The 19,536-nt window shown below is 38.9% G+C and overlaps 1 protein-coding gene across 6 annotated transcripts in view; it reads right to left on the bottom strand.

The window, feature by feature from the left end:
* Nucleotides 1-149: 149 nt before the first annotated feature.
* Nucleotides 150-19,536, bottom strand: part of mybpha (myosin binding protein Ha) — a 34,963-nt gene continuing 15,576 nt past the window's right edge. For 2 of the 6 annotated variants that reach the window (XM_062053863.1, XM_062053859.1), the window contains 7 exons: nt 19,305-19,500; nt 18,926-19,065; nt 18,037-18,196; nt 15,363-15,499; nt 10,740-10,926; nt 10,600-10,661; nt 151-778 (listed from right to left, as the gene is read on the bottom strand). In XM_062053863.1, coding sequence (XP_061909847.1) covers nt 10,621-10,661; nt 10,740-10,926; nt 15,363-15,499; nt 18,037-18,196; nt 18,926-19,065; nt 19,305-19,500 — 861 coding nt within the window. In that variant the 3' untranslated portion in view covers nt 151-778; nt 10,600-10,620. Of the gene's footprint in view, nt 779-1,507; nt 1,578-10,090; nt 10,240-10,599; nt 10,662-10,739; nt 11,990-15,362; nt 15,500-18,036; nt 18,197-18,925; nt 19,066-19,304; nt 19,501-19,536 lie in introns of those variants that run through there. The other 4 variants (XR_009826797.1, XM_062053860.1, XR_009826798.1 and 1 more) reach the window with 4 other exon arrangements.

Raw genomic sequence — 19,536 nt, 5'->3', positions numbered from 1 at the left:
TTGTTACTATGTTTTAAAGATACTTGTCCTGATAGTGTCTGCTGAGAAAAGATATTAAAATATAACTGATTACCCCTTGCCTACACCATTGTGAAACATTCCTGTACATTTCAAAACACATGTAAAAAAAATAGACAAGATAAACGTAATAAAATACAATATTTATTTTAAATCCTTCACTTGTTGCAAAATCAACTCCAAAGATTGACTGTTTTATTGAGCGGTATATACTACAGCAGTGGTTCTCAACCTTTTTTCAGTGATGTACCCCCTGTGATTTTTTTTTTAATTCAAGTACCCCCTAATCAGAGCAAAGTATTTTTGGTTGAAAAAAAGAGATAAAGAAGTAAAATACAGCACTATGTCATCAGTTTCTGATTTATTAATTGTATAACAGTGCACAATATTGCTCATTTGTAGTGGTCTTTCTTGAACTGTTTGGAAAAAAAGATAGGTTTTTATTTATATTTATAAAGGATTTTTGAATTGTTGCTATTTTTAGAATATTAAAAAAAAATCTCACGTACCCCTTGGCATACCTTTAAGTACCCCCAGGGGTACGCGTACCCCCATTTGAGAACCACTGTACTACAGGATAACAAACTACAAATGGCAGAAAAATCATTGAACATTTAACCTGATGTGAGAAAAGCTACAAATACTTAAGCAAAGTGGGACTATGGAGGTGTGAGTGGACAAGGTGGGGATGGAGAGTTTTTCCTTCATCATTATGTAAACCCTGCTGCATGACCTTTTTCCTGTCACCTTGCACAGCACCCTAAACACATTAAAAAGAAACGTGAAATTAATACATTTGGAGAACAGAACACACCTTTTTGAGCAGAATACCTGCACAAGAGAAATAAATAAAACAATGACAAGGTAGTAGCAGAAAGGGTACAACATCGAAATCAATGAGCATCTGACAACATGCATAGCTGACAAAAAGGCAAGCACAGGAAGAAGCCAAGTTCTTGTTCTTAAAGACATCAAGAAATAGGACAAATACTGAAGATGACATCTCAACCACAAGGAAAAAAAACTATTTATAAAAAGATTTGATGCAGCTGAAGTTAATAACAACTCTACAATAATAGATTATGGTATATTCTACAATATTGAAGGGGAACTGCACTTTTTTTGGAATTTTGCCTACTTGTTTGCAGTCATTATGAAAGACATGACGGACGGATTTTTTTTAATGCAATGTAAATTTTAAATCAATGTAAATGAAGTTCCGCTTACAGCGGAGCCAATGTGAGTTCCTTTTTCCGCCCATGAAATCTGATAAATAACATCCAAAAAGCGCCAAAAATCCCCCAATTTACATTTCGTGACTAGAATATTAACCAAGTATTAGTGATATTGGTATTATAAGCGCTAACTCAGACAAGCTATTTATAGCTGCACCGTGATCACTTCTGTGTGTCCCTATGTTTACATATTTGAGTGGTCTGCTGCTTCCTCCTTTTCTTGCTCCCTGTAAGTTAATTCTAAATCATCTCACCTGGATATGAGAAGTGTGAGTAGATATTTCGACAAATTGGGACACGTTGACAGCCATTTGGGACCTGGAACTGGTGAGAAGGACATGAAAAGCACTTGTTCCCCCCTGCTCCCCCACGAGGATTATGAGACATCCTAATGACAGCAGACATGGTACAGTAAGTGATGTTTTATTATGTTTATTGGCTCTCATGAAGTCTGCAGTGAGTAGAAATCAGTGATGAAAAAAAAAAAGCAAATGTGATGCATTTTTGAAATTAATGAGCCTCATATGCTTAAAATGATCAAAATACATAAATATTGTTATCATTTAGAATGCAAAAAATAAAAAATACATCGGTCGTCATGTGTTACATAATGATTGTGAACAATAGGCAAAATTCCCAAAAAAGGGCCGTTCCCTTATAAGCAATACATGACATTCATTGACTATCACCAATCACTGGGGTCAATTATAAATTGTACAAAAGTCAACATTTTTAGAACAGTGCATAAATTTAGTCGTGTTAAAAAATTATATTAATATATCCATCCATCCATTTTCTACCGCTTGTCCCTCTCGGGTCACGGGGGCGGCTGGAGCCTATCCCAGCTGCATTCGGGCGGAAAGCGGGGTACACCCTGGACAAGTCGCCACCTCATCACAGGGCCAACACAGATAGACAGACAACATTAACACTCACATTCACACACTAGGGTCAATTTAGTGTTGCCAATCAACCTATCCCCAGGTGCATGTCTTTGGAGGTGGGAGGAAGCCGGAGTACCCGGAGTGTCTTCCTGTGTGAAAACTCCACACACAAAGACGCTGAGCCCAGGGATCGAACCAAGCACCTTCTTATTGTGAGGAACCAGCACTAACCCCTGTTCCACCGTGATGCCAATATAAATATTACTTATTGAGATTTAGTCTTTTTTGTTTTTCAATGCCTTCCTTTCTTTCACACAATAAGTGAAGTTAACTTAATAATGTAAAAGTTACAGTGTGAATGAACAGTGAAAGTCATAGAGAAGGGGTAGCATTAAATGTCCTGTAAGCTTTGCCTCCTCCGACTCCTTTTCAGATATGCTGAATGGTGCAAATGTAACTACGTGATGTCCCTGAATGCACGTCTGAAACAAATAAATCACAACCGTCATATTTTCACTATGGTGAAGTGCACAGAAAAGTGCGGTAGAGTCAAGAAGATGGTGATGGAGTTAGGAAAACATGCATAAATGAAAAATGTATTCATGTGATGTAGAGGCACTTCCGGGTTTAAGGCAATGGTCTAGAGTCCAACTAGGCTTTTGTTTATTTACCTGCAACAGTGCAGATTTGGGTGTATTTTGAATTGTTTAGAGGCAAATAAGTGATCATGAAAAAAATATCTAAAATGAGATGGGAACGCATCGGGATCCCACTGGACAAAGTAGCTGGGCAGAGGGAAGTCTGGACTTCTATGCTTAGGGTGCTGCCCCCGCGACCCGACTTCGGATAAGCAGAAAAAGATGGACGGATGGAGTGGATGTATACACTCTTAACGAAAAACAATTTGTGAAAGATTTGAACCATTCATCATCACCAAGACGTTACTACTCGCCTCAACCTTACTTACTTTGACACTCACATGGATTTAGAGAAAAAAGATTGGAGACACATCATGTTTTTACATTTGAGGGCTCCACAAATTAAACTTTTAATTGGTGAAAGACAAAGTTAGACTTATTTGTGCATCGCTAAAAACAGTATTTGATTGACAAGTCCCCTGCTGCTGTAATTGTGACACCAATGAGAAAAAGGATATGTTTGTTTGCAGTTGATTTCCTGTTACAAATATTAGTCTGTCATCTACAATTTATGTCTGCAGTTGTTTTTATGGTGTGAAGCTCATATTTTGTCTGATTATTTAGTTATAGATGTGCCTGTTGTTTATCAATGTTTGCTAGCGATATCAAGATTCAGTTTGCTTTTGAGCCTACGAGAGATTTATTCATCTAGTTTATTAACACTATTAGGGATATTCTCTTGATGTTAAAAATAGCAACAACAAAAACAACACAAGCTAATGCGATCTCTTGTACTTTCTTTACATTTAGTTCTGCTCTCAAACACTACTAATATGGTAGAGCAGCGGTGTTCCAAACTATGGCACGTGGGCCAATTGCGGCCCGCCGGCATCTTTAATATGGCCCGCGAGACGGCACGAGTTCAACAAGCAATCTGACCGGGCGTGTCTTTATATATTAACATTTAAATATCTGGCAGTTTGATAAGTGACTATTTGTCACCATCTTGTGTGACTCAGGCCAGTGACTATGTAGTGTACATTCTAGAAAAGACATACACAGCATTTACTTATATGACCCAATCCAGACAACCTTCACTAGTCATGGTGCAGAAAAAAAAAATTCTACCATCACAAAAGTCAACAAACATGTCACACAACCTGCTCACTGAACTGGCAGGTTAAAAAACAGCCAACCCCCATAGAACAAATCTAAATTACACCCATGTAAATCCATTGCAAGGCATGATGGGAAAAATGCAAAAAACTCTCTGCGCACTTATTCAGGTTTAGCGCATTTTAGCTGCTTGATATTTCTGATTGATTACAAGACTTTAAGGGACTGTCACGAAGGTAAACAAGGTAAGAGTTGAACTTTCACATGCTCTTAATATTTAATTCTAGTAATTACTAATTATATATTCATTATCCATCCATCCATCCATTTTCTACCGCTTATTCCCTTCGGGGTCGCGGGGGGCGCTGGAGCCTATCTCAGCTACAATCGGGCGGAGGGCGGGGTACACCCTGTACAAGTCGCCACCTCATTATGTTATTAAAATATGTACACACACAAAAAGTTTGGACACCTTGTAGTAGATAATTAACTTTATTGCATCACAGGTATTTTCTCAAACAAATCAAGTGTTGAAACAAACATTTTACGAAGTGAAATGAAAGCTTTTTCCTATCTCTCTATTTGAACCACTGGAACACCCAAGAACCGAACAGCAATGTGGCATTTTCTGCTCAAACTCTACACTCACTCGTTTTATTGCTACACTCAAGGTGGTTGACCATCATGTGAATTAAACCGCAATGAAGAAAAACGGATGTGACACAAATGCTCATCAATGGCTCGTGCCACATTTTCTACTAGGTAATTGTGGTTGTGAAAAACGTGTGACAGAACAAGACGTAATTCTGTTGTTCGACATCGCTGCAATAATAAATCATATTTACATTTTTGTGGGATGTTCTTTGTTAACGTCATGTTGATTAAAAGTTTGAATTTAGGTGATAATCCATAGATGGCAGAACAATACAAAAACAACATAGGTTTAATTGCTGCCGTAAAAAAAAAATTAAAAAAAATGTTTCTTTAAATAAAAACTCCACTGACCAGACCTATTTTCAAGAGAGGGTACCTGACAGTGTTTCTGTCCTATACTATTCTCTTCCCCTTGTCCTCATGCTCCCTCTTCTCTCAGTAATGTGATGAGTTTGGACGTTTGTCAGATTATCTTCACTGATTTTTAGAAACTGTGGAGTGCAGAGCTGACACCGCCAAGAACCCCCTCCTCCTTTTCCCTTTGAGACCCTCCCAATATGGCTGTGCCTCCATTGGACTAAACACAAAGGCACACTGTTACTCATGTCATCTTAGGCTGGGGTTCAGACCTGGCATGAAAGCAGTCCTTTGGTAATGTGATCTGACCACAAGCGGGCAGCTGGAAATACAGGTGTGAATGTATCATAACGCCCTGAAGAATGCATTCAAGAACGGACCTTTGGGGTGATCAGGAGGGTATGTGGTCCCATTTACAGTTCAAAGTGAACACACACATCCTTGGCCACAATGAAGGTCATCTTTGAAGTGTATATGTGTGTGTGTGTTTGTGTGTAAATGCCTGTTGTGCTACTGTTTACATCAGCCGACTTGGACTGAGGCTCTGTCCATAGGGCTACAAAAGACTCTGCGGGACGTCAGGTCATGGTTACACTGTATTGCCAAAACATATTTGATATATAAACTCACTGGGCACTACATTAGGTACACCCAAGCAATGTTATTAGATCCTAAAAAAACTAGGGATGAACAATGTGTTTCTTCAAGTCGATACAAATTTTTTACATTTAGATTTAAGTCCAGTGTGTGCACACCTGCAGGTAAGAAAGAATCAAAGGTGGATTTGACAAACTTGTACTTGTAGATCTGTCTTAACCAAATATGACAGTAATTACATATTCATAAATCAGTTATGAAGCTTATGTCTTTTTTTGCATCAACGCATGCAGGAGTGTGGTGATCACGCCGTATTTTGCTGGCAAACATAAATCCAAAAAATAGTGGCAACACGGCAGGACAAACCGAGGCCTTTCTTTGTAACTGTGTTTGGGACAGCTTCTTCAGCAGTACAGGCATCTCCATGGGCTTTCAAAGCAATGTCGTAGCAATGCTGGTGTTTCAGGTGGCTGAATTGGTTTGATGTATTGAAGCCTGATGTTTTTTTCAATCCTCACGGAATGTTTGCAGGGCAATTGGTGCAAATAGCACACAAAGGGACTGATCTACTAAAGGTTTGTGTGTATTAAAACAGGTGCACACTTGATATTACACAAAAAGCTGATTTACTATACTGGTGCACAGAGGATTGCGTCTCTTCGGTGAGCAAAATAGAGAGCAACGCAATCCATTAAGGGCCTGACTTACTAAAGATTTGCATGCATTTAAACACGTGCAAACTTGATATTACACACAAAGCTGATCTACTACATGTGTGCAAAGTGGATTGCGTCTGTTAAATGAACAGAAAAACACCTCCGTCCTACGTGTGTGTATGTTGACACACACGTAGGACGGAGGCGTTTTGAATAATGCTGAATAGACTATATAAATATAGTCTATTTAGCAATTTCCTTTTATAATTGTATTGCCGCTGGATGACTTATAGGGCTGCCTAAAATAAATTAAATGTTGTGTTTTGGTGTCTACTGGCATTTTTTTAATGTTGTTTTTTTAATTTAGGAAATATATTACTATATCTCCAACGTGAAAATACCTCTTTTATTATGCATTGGTGATGCGATCCACAGCTTTGTGCACAGGGTTAAGTGTCAGTGTGCGTATGTTTCTGTTGTCTCAATTGTGGATCAGAAAAGGTGTTACAGATTATAGATGTGTGCTGCTGCTTCAACACATAGCACACAGGTAAGAGCATGATAACATTAATGTGAAGAAAATGATCGTCTCAATGGTAAAACGATAACGATAACTTTGGGACAAATGATGATCCAGAACCTTATATTGTTGATCTTGAATATAAGGAGGGTGAGCTACAAGTTTTAGAAGCTTTGTGCTAAACACATCCAGCTTTAGTGAAACACTATAGCATCATGTAGCAGTATTGCAAGTGCTAAACAAGAAATACTAACATAATAAAACGATCGCAGAATCTGCTCTCACTGCAATGACGACTGATAAGATGTGCATATTTTCCCATTCAGATGAATAATTAATCATAATCCACACAGAGGGTTAAAAAGAAAAGTTGCTGCCTGCAGACACCATCTTCGGTTTTGTTTTTGTCTCCATTCCTGGGTATAAATTAAATATCACAGATGAACAACTTCTAGATTCATGGATTAATCATCCTATTATCCAGATGAGAGGCATCATTTCTTAATCTCGTTATATGCAAATATAATGACAATAAAGTCCATTCTATTCTATTCTATTTATAATATGCAATAATTTTGACGATCCAAGACGTGATAATGCAGCAGCAGAAGCAGCAGCAGGACATCAGCGGGCTCACAGTACAAAACCATAAGCTATAGTTACCGGTCTGTTGTCAATGCCCTGCTAAAAATACTTAGCCTGCCTTACCGTTTCTTATAACAGTACTGCTTATATTTGGTTAATATTCAGGTCACGATATGTAAATAGTATTGTTGGCAGGTTTTGGATGGTCATTAGGAGTTTTGTGGGCCAAATAGAGAGCCCCCATTGACGCAATTGTTTGTAGAATTTGTATTTATTTACAAATTAGAATGCATAAAAAAAGAAAAACATGTGTTCATGTCTTACATAAGGATTGTGAATGATACAGAGCACATGTCTTTCTATTTTTGGCATATTTCCAGTATGACTTATTTGCTGATATGGTCAGAGTGCAGAAGCGTTCCCATCGCAACGTCATCTAACCCTGAAACTACGGAAATTGCCAGTTGCATTTTTTTATGTTTAGACGGTATTTTAACATACTTTGCGGATTGGAAAAACAATTGAATTTGGTTTAATGTATACAATGAAACATAATTAAGCATATAAAGTCAACTTGTTTTTCCATTCTACGAGTACTTCAAGGGACACAAGCTTAGTAAACGTTTGTCAATTTTAAAGCAAGGACAGGCGAAGTGCCAATAAATACAAAGTATCAATTTGTAGGAGGACAGTCAAAATAGCAGCAATAAATAGTTCCACAGGAACTATTTTAGTTGATAGTAGCGAGTTGGGACATTTGAAAGTTCCTGCAGGAACTTTAGAGGGGCGGGCTGTGCTGTCAAACGCTGATTGGTTGAAGACAGTTGGGGTGTTCCTAAAACTTTGTATTCAAAATTTCATGCGCCATTACAGTATGCAGGGGATAACTTGTTTATTTCTTATTTCTCATGTATGCTAGTATTTATATTACATGTACAGTATATTAGTATATCTATTACAACAGTGATTCTCAAACCTCCTCCCTCCCCAAGTACCATCTCAGAAAACACTTCACTCTCCAAGTACCACCATAATGACCAACATTAAAATACAGTAGCGTAGTAGGCCTAAATATTAATCAAAAACAAGGCAGAGGTTTTATTCAACAAGTATATTTTTTGGGCCACAGTAACATTACACTTACTGTAGTTTGAAAAGTAACACCGTGTTTGAATATTTAATTAAGTGATTATTTGGGGTATCACAAGATGATGCCCGCTTACCCCTCGAGGTATGTGTACCGCAGTTTGAGAATCACTGTATTACAACATACTCCAGCTGCCCCCCTGGACACGGAGACTTTCATGTTGGACGATAAATGTGAAATAGAGAGGAGGCAGTAAACGAGTGGATGACACATCAAATATTAACCATTTACTTGGTTACGCCATTTGTGTAGTTATTAGTCTTAACTCAAGTGAACCGAATGCTAATGCTAACAATAAATTTGATGTGCTCATGTCGCTGTGAGATACACTGACATTTATTATTTATATTGCCTTTCCTACTGCTGGACACTGTAGACAAAAGCCTGACTTCATATTTAAAATCCGGTACACTTTGTTTTTAAATCATATCATTTTGTATATTATTGCTTTATATTTCCTTTACTTATACTTTAGTTAAACAAATATGACTTATTATTGTCTGTTTATTTAATTGGTATCAAAGTAGAACTACCGTATTTTTCGGATTATAAATCACAGTTTTTTTCATAGTTTGGCCGTGGGTGCAACATATACTCCGGAGCGACTTATGTGTGAAATTATTAACATATTACCGTAAAATATCAAATAATATTATTTATCTAATTCACGGAAGAGACGAAGCAAATGTCAGCAATCGTCACACACACACGTCAACCAATAAGAATTTGGCGGGGGAGGGTCATGGCAGAAGTGCATTGTGGGTCATGAGATGCTAACTGCTATATGCTATATGCTACTGCCGTAGCTATTAAAATGGATCATTTAAAAAAAACTGAGAAGGGCTGAACAAAAATGGCACCGAAAAAGAAATCATATACTGCAGATTACAAGATGGACGTAGTGAAATATGCAGCAGAAAACGGCGATCGAGCAGCAGAAAGAAAGGAGGCTAGCGGCGCATACCAGGAGCGACAACGAGGAAGAAGATTTCATCGGATTTAACGATCAGGAGTGACAGATTGTTTGGTAAACGTATAGCATGTTCTATATATTATAGTTATTTGAATGACTCTTACCCTAATATGTTACGTTAACATACCAGGCACATTCTCAGTTGGTTATTTATGCGTCATATAACGTACACTTACTCAGCCTGTTGTTCACTATTCTTTATTTATTTTAAATTGCCTTTCAAATGTCTATTCTTGGTGTTGGATTTTATCAAATAAATTTCCCCCAAAAATGTGACTTATACTCGAGTGCGACGTATATGTTTTTTTCCTTCTTTATAATGCATTTTCGGCCGGTGGGACGTATACTCCGGAGCGATTTATAATCCGAAAAATATGGTATACCAAACCACTTATCCATTCGTTATCAGCCTGTTTTGTATAAACTACTGTGAAATGTGGTGGAAACACAAACTACGCAAGTCTGCAGGAATTTATTGTTCCAGGAATTAAAGGTTACAGGAACTTAGAAGTTACAGAACCTTTGGTGGAAAAGGACCTATATACAAAGTTTAGGTAGCGGACTAAGCTTTTTTTCCACACAACTTTGTCTCTCTTGTGAGCTAGCTGGCTCACAAACTAACGATTTTCAAGTCACAGACCTCCAGATGTCCGACAAGCCTCCGCTTGTGCTATATATACTGCCATGAAAATCAAAGTACGCTTTGCAAAGTGAGCCAGTTTATTTGTGTCTTTGACGTATACATGGTGAAATGTTCCAATACATTACATGCATTCACCCGCAGTGTTGTTACCAATGGCTGTAGCCATTTCTCTCTTCCTAATGCAAACGGTCACCGGTTGCGCATTTTCATTTCAGTCTGGAAAAACATGAGCGATGATGTCACCGACTATTGACAAATGACAAATTTTATTACAGTATTTTCTTGACAATGTCGACATATTGTTGTACCTCTATTTTATAGTGACTCAAGTAAGCATAACCTCTGCACTAAAGATGCATTTTGCCGATATTTTCAACAAGCTTGGGCAAGTAACAGACAACAGAGGACTTATGATGCTAATTTCAAGATAATGTAGATCAATGAAGCAGACATATTTTTCTAAAAATGTGCTCCGAAAAGAAAGGTTGTTTTATACTGTGGTAATTCCATGACAACTAATACCCCAGTTTCACAGTTGATTGCCTACATCTATAATGATTGTATCTTTGACCTTACCTCTGAATTTTAAGTGTTGCTTTATTTGCCTTTCTCCTTGTCAGCCTCTGCCAGAAACACCTCTGTTTTAGAAAGAAGTATGGCATTTTAAAATATAACATGATGTGACCTTCTTGATTGACTTTATTCTTTGTACATACGTTTGACCTCCAGCTTGCAGGAGATGGTGGCCTCTCCTTCAGCGTTCTTTGCTCTGCATGTGTAAACTCCTCCATCAAAGCAGCAAGGCTTGCGGATTTCCAGAGAGCAAATGCCTTGGTTGGAAATTTGACGAAACTTGGGGTCGTCACCAATGACCATCTGATTCTTAAGCCACTCGATCTTTGGCTGAGAAAGAAAATCCAGGGGATTAGTGTGCATTTATGAATTCTCTGTCAGGATGTTATCCTTGTGGTCCAACATCAACCTGTCTCCCAAGGAGCCCCATCAGTCTTTGCTGAGGTCAATGTCTAGTAAAGGGAAAGTAATTTAAAAGTGTTATAGCACTAAGAATGTACCACTCTGGATTTTAGTGTGCATTTCCTATAGGAAACTTATGATTAGGCTTCATGCAAAAGAGGCCCTGCTGATTGAATTACAGCACTGCTCATGCTTTTCAGAATTGTTTGCCACATTTAGCTCTTGGTGTCTATTCATAACCACATTATTTTAGAGACATTAGGGAATTGACGTAATGGTGTTAATGAAGAAGTAGCAGCAGTTTGCCAATGTTGCTGAATTTAAGTCTATAGATGTTCTCATTCATCTAGGTAATTGTATTCTTTGGGCATTTAATCGATGGCAACTCGACTGTTCAGTTTATCTTAGAAGACGTTTCGCTTCTCATTGGAGCAGGCTTCATTAGGTAATGCTCGTTTGACTTAGATTAATCAGATCTAGTAAGTATGATCAATAGAAGGTTATCTGTTAAGGTACTGCATCTTCCCTTGTATGCCTCTTAAATGATGGAAACACATTTAGTCACTTTTTTAGATTCTTAGTTGTAAGATATATGAAATTAGCTTACAGTAGAACTCCTCTAGAGGCATGAACCCCTTCTCAAAATATCCCTCCCATATCTAACTCTTCTCTTCAAGGAGATGAGCGAAACCATGTCAGCTAAATACTTCCTGGGGCACAAACAGGGCCGTTGGATCCCCTGCAGGTCAAATATTCAGGATTACAGTCTTTTCAGTGCTGGCCCCACATTGACAGACCCACCTCTCATGAAGGAAGGCTCATTTAACCACAGCACTTTTTCAAACATCTCTGTCATCTACTCCACCTTTAACAGCAGGTTTGAGCACCGAAGGCTCCAAAACAACACTTCAGTTAGTCTTCAAGTGTTGAGTTGTTGTAACTAAAGCCTGTCATGCAGTATCTTCACCAGTAGCCACCAACAAGCAAACAACTGAGGAAACACAGAAGAAAATGTTACTTTGAATCCAAAAAGCCACACAATTAACGATTCAAGGAACTTGATTGTCATACCAGCAAACATGGGACACATGAATTGGCGCAAAAATTAGTCCTTTATGTCCCAGATTTAACCCAATAAGTACCACAAGAACGATGCTATGTACATAATAATCTACAAACCCCGTTTCCATATGAGTTGGGAAATTGTGTTAAATGTAAATATAAACAGAATACAATGATTTGCAAATCATTTTCAACCCATATTCAGTTGAATATGCTACAAAGACTACATATTTGATGTTCAAACTGATAAACATTTTTTTTTGCAAATAATCATTAACTTTAGAATTTGATGCCAGCAACACGTGACAAAGAAGTTGGGAAAGGTGGCAATAAATACTGATAAAGTTGAGGAATGCTCATCAAACACTTATTTGGAACATTCCACAGGTGAACAGGCAAATTGGGAACAGGTGGGTGCCATGATTGGGTATAAAAGTAGATTCCATGAAATGCTCAGTCATTCACAAACAAGGATGGGGCGAGGGTCACCACTTTGTCAACAAATGCGTGAGCAAATTGTTGAACAGTTTAAGAAAAACCTTTCTCAACCAGCTATTGCAAGGAATTTAGGGATTTCACCATCTACGGTCCGTAATATCATCAAAGGGTTCAGAGAATCTGGAGAAAATCACTGCACGTAAGCAGCTAAGCCCGTGACCTTCGATCCCTCAGGCTGTACTGCATCAACAAGCGACATCAGTGTGTAAAGGATATCACCACATGGGCTCAGGAACACTTCAGAAACCCACTGTCAGTAACTACAGTTGGTCGCTACATCTGTAAGTGCAAGTTAAAACTCTCCTATGCAAGGCGAAAACCGTTTACCAACAACACCCAGAAACGCAGTCGGCTTCGCTGGGCCTGAGCTCATCTAAGATGGACTGATACAAAGTGGAAAAGTGTTCTGTGGTCTGACGAGTCCACATTTCAAATTGTTTTTGGAAACTGTGGACGTCGTGTCCTCCGGAAAAGAACCATCTGGATTGTTATAGGCGCAAAGTTAAAAAGCCAGCATCTGTGATGTATGGGGGTGTATTAGTGCCCAAGACATGGGTAACTTACACATCTGTGAAGGCGCCATTAATGCTGAAAGGTACATACAGGTTTTGGAGCAACATATGTTGCCATCCAAGCAACGTTACCATGGACGCCCCTGCTTATTTCAGCAAGACAATGCCAAGCCACGTGTTACATCAACGTGGCTTCATAGTAAAAGAGTGCGGGTACTAGACTGGCCTGCCTGTAGTCCAGACCTGTCTCCCATTGAAAATGTGTGGCACATTATGAAGCCTAAAATACCACAAAGGAGACCCCCAGACTGTTGAACAACTTAAACTGTACATCAAGCAAGAATGGGAAAGAATTCCACCTGAGAAGCTTAAAAAATGTGTCTCCTCAGTTCCCAAACATATACTGAGTGTTGTTAAAAGGAAAGGCCATGTAACACAGTGGTGAACATGCCCTTTCCCAACTACTTTGGCACGTGTTGCAGCCATGAAATTCTAAGTTAAAAATTATTTGCAAAAAATTAAAAAAGTTTATGAGTTTGAACATCAAATATCTTGTCTTTGTAGTGCATTCAATTGAATATGGGTTGAAAAGGATTTGCAAATCATTGCATTCCGTTTATATTTACATCTAACACAATTTCCCAACTCATATGGAAACGGGGTTTGTAAAAAGGAAAAGGTTATTAATGACAATGTGTGGAACAATTTCCCTTGTGGATCATTAAAGTTTGTCTAAGTCTAAATTAGTAGGAATATATTATAAAAAGAGCATAATAGTCCCAATAAGCAAAGTATAGCTGTGAGGAGCAGTTTGGAAAATAACCTCAACAAAATGTTCTGTTTTTACTCTTGACACCAGCATTCTGCAGCATCTTGAATTGATTATCATTAGTACTCTCGCTGTGGGGGGCAGAGCGCCAACAAGGAACATGTAAATACAACCCCCACCTTTGACCTTTGCTGCATCAGCTATCTTGCTTCTAATATATTGTATGTTAAAACCTAGTGGACCGGTGTCATAAACTGGAGAAAAACAGTGAAGAGGAGCTTGTCTTGATTGGTGAGCTGAGCATGCTAGGAAAGAGGCTAAAGCTTGCATTTAGTTGTCATCAAGCTCTTTCCTTCCTCCCCGTCAGTTAAAATGTGTCAGGTATTACAGGGACAGTGACTTATAACTGCGTGGTGACAAAAATAGCACCCTCTTGATAAAGCATCATCTTCACTTAGCCACGACAGGACAACAAACTATTCTCTTATCATGATGTCGTCCCTGCTGAGCGTCCAACACACTTTGACTCCATTAGAGGATAGATAGCAGAACAGGCCTCAATGCATGGACCTCCTGGGCAGCTGGCCCATAAGCACACACAACAAAAATCACAGCCTGCATGAGTGTGAAATTGTGTAATTTCCCACAGTCCTTTAAAAGGAATGAAAGAACAAGATCCTTAATAAAGCACTGGTGCGTATGTTTACAGCTGTTTACACTCAAGCGCTTTTATTGCACAATTTGAGCCAGCTGCCACAGGGAAGTTGCCCGCAAGACTCATTTAGACATAGCGGGTCTGCCTTCATACTCATAGATGTTCATTTCAGGCTTGGGGTGTGACTTGTCACTTGGGTCCTTATCACAAAACATAGGGACCAATTTGAATGCCTGTGATTCCAGGCTACTGTTTAAACCATATTCCATAAACACCCAGGTCAAATGAATGCAACATAAACATCTAATATTAGACACCAGACTCGCCTTCCGGTTGGCTTTTTATTGCAGTCATACTACAGCGCTCCAAGCAATATGTTCTACTATTCCAGTTTGATTTGTCAGAGCAACACTGGCATGACCCTCCAAATCCTTGGTGAGAAGCCGACAGCTAGGACGCATAATCAACCGCATTTCCACCGAAGCCTGTCATCCAAGCCGACTGCGTCAGGCAGACAACTGTAAAGATATGTTTAACCAGAGTAGCAGCCGCCACCATCAATAATGCGAGACCTACTGAAACTACACACTGACATAGTCACACTAACAGCCCAACAACAAACATATCTCTCATAATGAATAAGTCATCCTTCATCATTTTTTAATATATACTGTAGCATCTATCTTTTCCCATCTTTAACTGGGCACCATATTCTGTAACCCTGTACAGTGTTTGTTTGTTTAATCTTGATTGGGTTTGTGCTGAAAACAACATTTTGTTGTACTCGTGCAATGACAATAAAGATCCATCCATCCATCCATCCATCCTTCCATCCATCCCCAGTGTAGCCAGTTAGAGGATGTCTGACCTTAGGACAACCACGAACAGAGCACAGCAGCTTGGTGGTGTATCCTACTGTAGCAGCCCTGTCATTGAGCTGCGTGGTGAATTTGGGCGCCTCGCTAAAATCATGCTCCTGGTACTCTGGTGGCTTGTAGTTAATGCCTGTGAACACATGAAGACAAAATAACAATACCAGTGTAGATACCAAAAAAAAAACAAGTACCCAGACATTTGTTATAATAGTTGATACCCCAAAAATATCACAATGAATACTTTACATGAAAAAGTATTATTATTATTATCAATGTATTAATAAAGACATAGGCTAGACCCCTTAGCCACCCTGAATCTTAACACTTCAATCTAACAAAACATTTTGGGATAGTTCTGTAATTCCAAATTAGATGTGAATGGTTTGGGGAAGGCCCTTTACTGTTCCAGCATTACACACTGAACATTCCAGAGAGAAAATGCACACCAGCCTCTTTGACTGAATGACATTTGAGTAAAACGCATCTTTCTCTGCCAGCTGTCTTAACATTGTCTGAGTCTTTTATTTTACAGTAGCTGAGTCATGCCACTGCTGCCAGTTTATAATTCGAGAAGTGTCAAGAGCTCTTTAATTTCCCACCACTGAAAGACTTATTCATGCATTCATCACCTCCAGACTGGATTGCTGCAAAAGCATTCAATATGGTTCATCTTCCAAAGTTCTCCTTAATTAAACTCCAACTCACCCAAAACTCAGTCGCACGCCTCCTCACCAGATCCACCAGTATGACCACATCACTCCTGTCTTTCAATAACTTTACTGGCTACCCATCCTGCAGCATATAAGCACCATAACATGTCTATAACATGGCCCCATTTGACCTTTCTGACCTCCTCAGCCACCACATTTCTGCTAGAAACCCCTGCTCCACCAACAAAAGGGGAATGGAGATGAATAAAAGTATCTATTTAATGTCCCCTCCTCACAGAACCAAACACCAAACCTGAGGAGACTGTGCCTTCTCCATCGCTGCTCCATCCTTCTGTGCTCTGTCCGCCATTTAATTCGCACGTCACACTTTCAAAAGATTGTTAAAGACCCACTTGTTAAAAAACGCTTTTAATACTGCACTTAACTCTCCTAGTAGCGAGTTGATCATGTCTATTTTATGTTGATGTAAACAATTCAGTTTTGTTGTTTTATTTGTAATTGTATTATTTTACTGTATGTGCTTTTATGATTTATATCATGTTTTCTTTTGATTATGTGAACGGTCTTTGAAATGAACCCAATCCTTAAAAATTGGACAGTTTAATCTTGAACTGTAAACAAAACTGTTTCAAGTCTAGAAAGTGGAATTTTGAAATAAGAAAGGAGTTGCAAGTGAAAGTGTATTTGTACTTAAACCTTCAGTCACTGCAAATCAAATTATGGTATTGTTTCTTAAAGGGGTCATATGATTTTTTTCTACATTTAAAACACTTTTTTGTCACCTACATAACATGTAATGGTGGTGCTTTGGTCAAAGTTGTTCATAGATTTAGTTTTGCAAACCATCTTCAAGCCACTTTCTGACTCTCTCTTTAGATAATGTGCTGTTTCGTGGGCAGTCTTATTTACATACCAAAACCCTCCTCCTTGACTGTGTCTTCTCCCCGTCAGCCATGTTGTAGTTTTTAGCACTTATATATCGAGTCTACTGACAGATACAAGTTAGAACTATACGCTACGTTTTATTAGAAATGGCAAGAGCGGAAGACGCATGTGCATGTACAGTCTGCCCACAACAGCAGGATAGAGAAAAATAAGGCACTTATTGACTACAACTTTGGACTACAACTGAATAAAAATGGAGGGCTTACACATAGCTCTTCGAATAAACCTCTGCCAAATATGGAGATATCTAACTCGGGCAAAATATGTCACTAAACTCTGAAATTCCAAAAGGCTTGTCTGGAAAAGTTTAGAATTTTAGGGCCCCTCTACATTAATAACAGTAAATATGTAATCTATTTTTCTTCAACCAATAATTTGTTAGCGTACTTAGACTGTATGTAATGCACAGCGATTTTTTTGTGAAAGACTGAAGTGTGCTGTTGTTTTTTTGGAGCACTTGACAACAGTGTTACGTATGGGAGATGGAGAGGAACAAAAGTACCTCCCGAATTTAGGCTGCCGTCCTTTCTTCATAATGCGTTTGCACTACATTAGCGGTCATCTTACAATGCTCTCAGTTTTAAACATAATAAATAAAAATAACAGTTTCATTCAGACGTTAACATTGTATGATCATAACAGTGTGGTTCAAGCACCTAAACGAGCAGCTTGAAGTCGGCGAGTGCGGGCCTCTATCACTGTGTCATCATGGCCTGCAGAGAACCGGATGGTAATGCTAGTAAGTTCATTCTGTTTTGCCTGGGACGGCTTGTTGTTGGGAGCTAACGTAAGCATATTGTGATACTGCAGCTGCTTCATGCACAAGACTAACAGGTGGCTGGGTGAGCGGAATCATGCCCTGTGAATCAATATTGCAAAATTTTAAATATATCAATCTAAAATTGACTTAAATCAAGTTGGGGTTTTTTACCCTGGGGATTAATACGTATTTCTAATTCTGATCACTGCAGTAACTACTCATTGAAACCCTTCACTACATGGACATTTAATATGTAGTACCTGCTGGAATCAAAAGGGTCTGGGTACCTACCTGTCTTCTGTATCGTAGCTACATCCTTGGTTATAGCGCTCTTTTCACTGACACCCACTTTGTTGACAGAAAACACTCTGAAGGAATACGAGTTGCCCATGATGAGGTCAGAGATGGTTGCTGTTAGCCTGTGGTAGTGTTCCAGCACGGTAAACCAGTCCTGGGAGAGTAGACAGTGTACATTATTCATTAGATCACTCTTTTGAGCCACTTACAATGAGCTATCAAACGATTGAAACCAATAAAAGGCCAGCTGTGTTGCGTCAGACATTTGACCCCAACTACCTCCAGTGATATATTTCCTCCCTAATTTAAAAAAGCCTTGCCCATAATAGATACTCATAGTATTCTCCGCAGTTTGATTGAATGTCACTCAAAATTAGTATTTTGACATAGTGTACTTATCCCTATAAATTGTAAAGCTTGACAGGGAACTTGTAACAAGTGTGTGACTTTTGACCTCAGCTTAACCGGTCACTTTAGGGCCGACATCCTTCAAAGTCAGTAGGGTTCATGTTTTGACAGAAACCAGTTGTTCCAAAAGAAATCAAACAGCCAGTAAAGTGCAGATGCTAAGTATTAATGTATTTACCCATCTGGCGAAAAAGTAAAGTATACTTTTCACATACAGGGGGACACAAGAGGAAGTTACTCCATAACGCTTCTTTAACAATTATCTCACAGTAGCACAAATGTGAGATGTACTATATTGTTTTCAACCTTGTTAGTCAATTAATGTGTTAGTTAGTAAGATTATGTTCAACTTCAAACAGTTTAGTGTTTCCAGACATTATATAATGTGTCCAACAGTAAGTAACAATAGGAAGTTGTTACAATGACACCATCTACACCTGTTTAGCTCGGAGAACGAACACATATGAGTTCATACCCCAGTTTTCATGTCAGCCTTCTGGACAATGTACCCAGTGATCTCTGTGTTGCCATTGTCCTTCGGAGCTGTCCATTCCAGTGCAGCGTTGAAGCCCCAGCAGTCCACCAGCTTGACACCAGCAGGGGGACAAGGCAACTCTGTGAAGACATGATTGGCATTGGATAGGCACTGTATTGCTTGTCTCCAAAAAATGTCAACAACGTAGTATTTTTAAAGCAACACCACACACCTGTTAAGTATGTTCACATATTAAATACAAGCAAAGGTCATTGTTGTCAACATTGCAATGTATGTTAGCGAGTGCTTTGGTTACTTTTGGAACAAGTCAAGCACAGTGAAATTTGTGTTTGTGTGTGTTACACAACGTGGGCCTCACCAACAATCTGAAGGGTGATGGTGGCGGTGTCTTCAAAGCTGTCTACCTTAACAGTCATCTCATAAACGCCTGAGTCCTCCCTCTGAGCACCACGGATAAATAGGATGCTGTCCTTGTCACTATTCCTAAAGTTTACCCTCTTTGGATCCAAAGGCTGACCGTCCTTCAGCCAGGACACAACAGGTTTGGGCTTTCCCTGGAGCATTACATGTACAGATAAAAATAAATGAAA

Source organism: Entelurus aequoreus, linkage group LG07 (genome assembly GCF_033978785.1).
Source record: "Entelurus aequoreus isolate RoL-2023_Sb linkage group LG07, RoL_Eaeq_v1.1, whole genome shotgun sequence".
Classification (NCBI taxonomy): Eukaryota; Metazoa; Chordata; class Actinopteri; order Syngnathiformes; family Syngnathidae; genus Entelurus; species Entelurus aequoreus.
The sequence above is the reverse complement of the archived record's forward strand: the minus strand, read 5'-3'. Positions and strand labels throughout refer to the sequence as shown.